The 7,701-nt window shown below is 31.2% G+C and overlaps 1 protein-coding gene across 1 annotated transcript; it reads left to right on the forward strand.

Annotated features, from left to right (window-relative positions):
- Positions 1–990: 990 nt before the first annotated feature.
- On the forward strand, positions 991–6,282 carry LOC113376935 (protein ROP; the record flags this gene model as incomplete). The annotated part of the gene is given in 9 exon segments (XM_026617054.1): positions 991–1,139; positions 3,415–3,475; positions 3,544–3,698; positions 3,892–4,046; positions 4,223–4,458; positions 4,769–4,936; positions 4,999–5,186; positions 5,260–5,504; positions 6,221–6,282. Coding segments are annotated over 8 exon segments (1,329 nt in total), but the record flags the coding sequence as incomplete, so codon positions are not given.
- Between the last annotated feature and the right edge of the window lie 1,419 nt (positions 6,283–7,701).

Below are 7,701 nucleotides of genomic sequence, written 5' to 3' on the forward strand. Positions count from 1 at the left end.
CGTCGGGTTTGCTAGTCTAATAATAAGACATTTGTGCGGTTTTTAGATTATGTTTTCTTCTTCAGTATGGAAAGTTCTTCACAACATTGCCTTGCCATAACATTTTTTGGTCCTAAATAATACGTAACATCTATGTTTATGTGTATGTATGTTCTGTCTAACAGTCTGCCCGGAGGAGCTGTTCAACGACTTGTGCAAGTCTTGTGCTGCTCGCAAGATCAAAACGTTGAAAGAAATTAACATTGCCTTCTTACCTTATGAATGCCAGGTTCATTTTACTAACATTATTAAACTCACATGCATGGATAATAGATATATGTGTAGTATTCTATATTTATTTAGTCTGAAGTAGGCCATATATTTCATACATAGCCTACTTCAGACACATTCTGCACTTATATTCAAACATATCACTAACTTCATATCAGAATGTATTTAATTAATGCAATTTTTGTGGATTTATGGTTCTAAAATTATTTCAATATAAAAATTAGGTTTATTAATTCATATTACTGCATGAAAATATTATTAATTTAATAGTTATATGTTGTAATCACCACTAAAATCTTTCACTAACTCTGTCTTTTATTATTTATTATCTCATAGCCAACTTCACACACATTCTGTGCTATCACAGAGCCATCTATTCAATTTACTCGCACTAATGGCCGTTATATGACTAACTTCATACTAAAATATATTCGTAGATGTAGTATAGTGTAATTAACGCATTTCTTGTGGTTTTATGCTTCTAAAATCATTTAAATAAAAAAAATATGTTTATTAATTTATATTAGTGAATGTTGATATTTAATTAAGCAGTTTCTATGCTACATCAGTAGATTTTTTCCAAATTGTAAGGCCAATTCTCCGATAAAATTGAAATATAACATAGCATTGTTATGGTAGTAAAATAGATTTTTTATTTTATCGCAGAATTGGCCCTTGTCTTTGTAAATTTTAAAATATCAATCTTTTATTCCATAATAGGTCTTTTCGTTGGATTCTCCCGATACTTTCCAATGTAGCTACAATCCATCTTTGATAGCAGCTCGTATGGCCAATATGGAACGTATAGCCGAACAAGTGGCCACTTTGTGTGCCACTTTAGGGGAATATCCGAGCGTCAGATATAGGGCGTAAGTTTATAATATATATATATATATATATATATATTATCTTATATATAAAAATGGAGCTCTCGATCAAATGATCCGCTAAAACTCGAAACCCCCTAAACCGATTTGGCCGATCTTAGTCTTGAAAAATTCGTGCTAATCAGTAGGTTGTCGAAAAGGTGAGATATCATTTCAAAATCGCGTACAAACTTTACATTTTTAATTTGAAATTTTTGTAGAAGCGCAATTTAAATAAAATAATGGACGGTGGCTAATACATCAAATGTCGAACGTTTTTGACAGATGATGTTCAATTACGTTTAATAGCATGTTTTACGTGAATATTATTTAATTATGATTGAATAGTAGTAAGTACTTTTGTTTGTAGTTTTATTTATATACAAAAAACGTTAGCAAACGGTTCGCAAGTGTTACTAGAAACTCAAAATATCAACTCTTTTAAAATGTTAATACGAGAATGCACTTTTTGGCATATTTTTCTCAAACACGGTGCACTGAAAGATCTCATTTGTATAATTATATACTCATTGGTGTTTATAAAACATGCTCTAGGTTATATTATTTTTGTTTATGTTATTTAAATTCAGAATCTAAATTTGGTATCGATCAAATGGACATTTTGTCGAATAACATTTTCCCAGTTATAATTTCGTCAGAATTTATCGAAGAATAGATAGTAATTTATGAAGGTCCGGGGTTAAAAAGGTCCACCACCGATGTGTCAAAAATCAGTAAAGTTAAGCATTGTTCAACAACAATATTTGAAAGTTAGAGATAAAAAGATGTATAACCAGCTACAACCTTGATTTGAAACCGGTAATCTTTGAAAATCCATAATAAAAGTATTGACTTTCGTTGTAAAAGTGTAATTATTTTGTAAAATACCTTTAAAATTAAAATAAAACATTAAGACCTGTTTGCTACCTGGCCGTTTCAAGTTACCCCGTCTATGGGGTAAAAAGGTCTAGATAACAAATTTTTGAAAGACATTGAAAAAGCACATTTCTACAATGATGAAGTAGCTGGCAGTTTTACTGAACGTAGTCAGATAATTGTTCGCTTGAAATGTGTTATTTGTTGTGATATAATTGGTTTGGTTTTTAAAATATAATTTATATTTTCTCAAAGTCAAATTGGACCTTTGTGCCTCGCCCTGCTCTACATATATACGTTTTATTAAATTTACTTTAATTCATCAAATGTTACTTGAAACTTTTCAAAAACCAGGTCAAAGAAGAAATACTTAATTTATTTTCTATATCTTCTCACAGAAATTTGAATATTTTGTATAAGCTCAGTAGTATTATTTACAATAATACACAAAATCCAGAATCCAAAAAGAATCTGAAAAACTTGAAACGTAATCAATAAGTCGAAAGACCAAAAAATACTTGGTTTGAATGAATTATACCATGTTTTCTATAGAAAGTGTATAAAACTTCCAGTTTGATTGTATTGACAAACTAATGGGGTTTATTGTTTTTATAATACCTCAACGTATATAGCATTCAAACAACACATCCTTATACACTTTAATTAATTTCTTTGATTCTCTAGAAATTGTTTAGAATATACCTTACTTAGCAAAACAACGTTTGCCGGGTCAGCTAGTATATATATATACGAGGTCTGTTCAAAAAGTACCCGGAATTTTCGTTTTTTCAAAAAAATATTTATTTATTCGTCTACATTAATGTGGTCCCCTTCAAAGTAGTCCCCCCCAGATATAATACACTTATGCCGGCGTTTTTTCCAATTTTCGAAGCACCCTTGATATTCACTTTTTGATATGTCCTTGAGCACTCTCAGCGATTCGGCCTTTATTTCTTCAATCGAGGAAAACCGCCGTCCTTTCATGGGTCTCTTCAACTTTGGGAATAGGAAAAAGTCACACGGAGCCATATCTGGTGAATTTTTGCACTTTGCAACACTTTATTTCATTTTTTACGCAAAATTTAATACAAATTCTTTGACTTTTCAATTCTTCCATTGTAAAAATCGCCGAGCTCAGAAAAACACGTCGAACCTTAGCGACTACCACAGACAAAGTAAACAGTGAATATAGCTGAAAATTTCATCATACTTTAGGGGCATGTATATTAACACAATAAAAAAAAAATTTTGACAATCAGACACTCCAGACCCGCGAAATTTAATTATTAGTAATTCCGGGTACTTTTTGAACACACCTTATATATATATATATATATATATATATATATATATATATATAATATACATTACTATTTACTGAATCTATTGCTTTTATTTGCAGAGACTGGGAGCGTAATGTAGAACTTGCCCAACTAATTCAACAGAAATTGGATGCCTACAAAGTAAGATGAATCTAATTCATGTAACAAAAATTATTTCCCCATATACTACCACTCAAATTCTATTTTAGGCCGATGAACCTACAATGGGTGAAGGCCCTGAAAAGGCCAGGAGTCAACTTTTGATCCTGGACAGAGGTTTCGATTGTGTCTCACCATTATTGCACGAATTAACTTTGCAAGCCATGGCGTACGATTTGCTACCCATTGAAAACGATGTTTACAAGTAAGTATAATTAATGGGCCAATAAACGATAACGTTATCTAATCCTTCTTTCTTGGTAGTAAACTCTCTGAAAATGTCTATCTATTTACTATACGATTAGTCGTATTTTACCGTAACAACGCTATCTTATCGTCTATGTTATTGCAGAATGAACCTATTAATTTAATTTATTCCGTGTTTAATCTCTTAACAGATATGAAGCGACTGCTGGACAGCCTGAAAAGGAAGTATTATTGGATGAAAATGATGAGCTGTGGGTCGACTTGAGACATCAGCATATAGCCGTTGTATCACAGAACGTTACCAAGAATTTGAAGAAGTTTACTGATTCTAAAAGGATGCCACAAGGTAAAAGATAAAAACGACAAAATTTTCAAAGACATGTTCTAAACAAAAGTGACATTCAAATGGGTAAAAATACCTGCACCAGTTTTCGAGACAGGTATTTTTACCCACCCCGATAATGTTTTTCTTCCCTATTTCGTTTTCGTGTTATTGATTTCCTACTATTATTTATTTCCCAGGTGATAAGCAGTCAATGAGAGATCTCTCCCAGATGATCAAAAAGATGCCCCAATATCAAAAGGAGTTGAGCAAGTATGCGACACATTTGCATTTGGCTGAAGATTGTATGAAGGCCTATCAGGGCTACGTAGATAAACTGTGCAAAGTGGAACAGGACCTGGCTATGGGCACTGATGCCGAAGGCGAAAGGATCAAGGATCACATGAGAAACATTGTGCCGATATTGTTGGATCAGGTAAAGGAAACAGAAAATATCAAACCGAAGTTATGGTGAATTCAATCTTATTTTTAACTTCCCAAAGAAGAAGTTTGTTTTAATAAAAAAATCCGATTTTATGTTTTCTCCACGTTTCAAGACATTCTGAATCGAATGAGAACAAAATGTTATGATAAGATTCTTCCTTGCTTGTTTATATGTGAAATATGCACAGCAAATAGATAGACATTGCCACATATTTACTATCAAAATCAGTTGCCATGACAACGCTATGTTATGAGCCAGAATTGGTGAATTCAATCTTATTTTAATGTCTTTTTTTCCTCAGAATGTTAGCAATATGGACAAGGTGCGCATCATAGCCCTCTACGTGATGTCGAAGAATGGAATCAGCGAAGAGAATTTGGGTAAACTGGTGACCCATGCACAAATACAACCCGATGAGAAACAAATGATCGTCAACATGGCTCATTTGGGCTTGAACGTTGTCGTAGATGTAAGATGAAAATATCATATCAGTCTCAGCATATGAATTTACTGATTTTTATTTTTTATCAGGGTAACAGAAAAAAACCATACACAGTACCACGCAAAGAAAGAATCACCGAGCAAACTTATCAAATGTCCCGTTGGACACCGGTCATCAAAGACATCATGGAGGATTGCCTCGAAGACAAATTAGACCATAGACACTTCCCATTTTTGGCCGGACGAGCCCAGAGCTCCGGATACCACGCACCAACCAGGTGAGATAATAAAAACATGAAAAATATATATAATACAACAAGAATTTTCTGATTTCTATTTCCTTTACCCCAGTGCTCGTTATGGCCATTGGCACAAGGACAAAGGCCAGACGACAGTGAAGAATGTACCCCGTCTGATAGTTTTTGTAGTGGGTGGTGTATCTTATTCGGAGATTCGTTGCGCTTATGAAGTCACGGCCGCTGCCAAAAATTGGGAAGTGATCATCGGTTCGTCTCATATCATCACACCAAAAACGTTCCTCAAGGATCTATCACAGTTGGCCGGATAAAGACGAAAGGTGTGCTTCGATTTGTAAGGTAAGGTAATAATAGATAGATGAGAGATATATGCTATATATATATATATATATATATATATATATTAGAGTGGTCCTTAATATGGATATTTTCAATTTTTTTTCCCAGGGGCTCAAATGCTTCCAAATTGATAAATAAAAATTCTCTAGAAGTTTTAGCTCTCAATATTAACATTTAGATAGTCCGCAAGTCAATTAAAAGTTTTGTATATTTATCATTAACATATGTCATTAAGTAAATTCTGGCGCCATCTGTGATAGCACACTTGAAATTTCGATGGCAATTTATTACTGATAATTTGAGTGTCAAAATCACCAATTAAATAAATATTTTGCTGCAAAATTGATTTTGATGCCATTATGAAAAAATATTTCGTTAAACAGCCCACAAAGAATTAATTAGAGGTTAAGTGATTTATAAATTTTTAAGTGTCATACTATTTGAGTACACAAATGCATTCGCAGATGGCGCAAGTATTTACTTAATAACATATGTTAATAATGAATATACGAAACTTTTAATTGATTTGCGGACTATCTAAATGTTATTGTTAAGAGCTAAATCTTTTAGAGAATTTTTTTTATCAATTTGGAAGCATTTGAGCCCTTGGGAGCGAAGAAATTCGAAAATGTCCATATTAAGGACCACCCATATATATATATATATATATATATATATATATATATATATATATACTGTATATATTATATTTTTAGGAACGAAAACAATTCGTGGAAATCACTTCGAAGAGATGAAACGCGACAGATAATGTGTTATGTAATATTTGTACATATGTATTTTTAACATTTCTCTTTCAATTACTACTTAATTTACGTAATAGATACTTTATCTTTTTTTTAATTATTTAATATTTTAAAAATCAATTTGTTCTATTAATAGTATTAAAAAACTTCTGAGTATTTTGTTAACTGAGGATGAATTTATTATAATGTTTTGTAAATTAAGTTTTGTCTATTATTGACGCTTTTTGTGTAATAAAATATGTAGTTAAAGTAAATATTGTACACAAAATCTTTGAAGGATATAAAAAATGTCTACTAGAAACAAATTAATTTCTAATAAAGCTTAGCTTTATAATTTTGAATGTATGTATTTATATTTAAAAAAAAGCTTCAAATACTTCTTAGCAACTTGAATGTTACAAAAGTGACTTATTGGGAAAAATTCGAATCAAACTTTGCCGTAAAATACACCAAAGTTATGGCAAGGCTATGTTTTATATAAAATAGTACTAAAATGTGTCAAAATGATATTAGATATAAAACCTGACATAGAAAACGCACAGACGTCAAAAAAGAATGTTATTTTAAGTGCAAAAGTAAAGTTATATTTTATGTGTGATACGCCTGATCGCGCAGCAACCACAATAACATTTTGCAAGTTTTTAGTACCATTTTATATAAAAAACGCAGCATAACATTGGTATATTAACAAATAAATGTTAAAAATATGATATTAAAAATTTTAATATTTTATTTAAATCGAAAAGCGTTTTGCCAAATATTTGTGGCTTCAAATAAATATAGAAACATTGTTAATGCATTTAGAAATTAGGAGTTAATTTTGATTGATAAATGTCTTGTCGAAAGTATTAGGAATGTAAAAATGATTGTTCATAGATTCATATTATATAGGGTGGTCCTTAATATGGATATTTACGAATTTATTTGCTCCCAAGGGCTCAATTGCTTTCAAATTGATAAAAAACAATTCTCTGAAAGTTTTATGTTTTTAAGACAGTGCGCACTCCAATAAAAGTTTCTTGGTTCTTCTTAAGTAAATACTTATTTTATGAAATATATTTTGCGAATACAATGTTATTCTCCACTTGTCGCTAAGTTCTACAAAACAAATGGAATTTTACCCATGTTATATTCATAAAAAGCTTTTAATTGAATTGCGGACTATCTTAAAGTTGATATTAGGAGCAAAAACTTTCAGAGAATTTTCTTTTACCATTTTGGAAGCATTTGAGCCCCTGGGAGCAAACAAATTCGAAAATATCCACATTAAGGACCACCCTATTATATATATAATTTTTTGCATTTAAAATTTTCTCATCCTGCACACACCAAATTTAGCATGTCTAAATCAACTGTTGTTTTCAATCAACAAATTTATAAAATTAGAACTTCAAGTTTCAAAATTTTATAAAACTTCCAAAAAACAAAAAAAT

This window comes from Ctenocephalides felis, unplaced genomic scaffold, assembly GCF_003426905.1.
Source record: "Ctenocephalides felis isolate EL2017-DRISC unplaced genomic scaffold, ASM342690v1 CF-g0.4_SCAFFOLD_00845, whole genome shotgun sequence".
NCBI classification, from domain to species: Eukaryota; Metazoa; Arthropoda; class Insecta; order Siphonaptera; family Pulicidae; genus Ctenocephalides; species Ctenocephalides felis.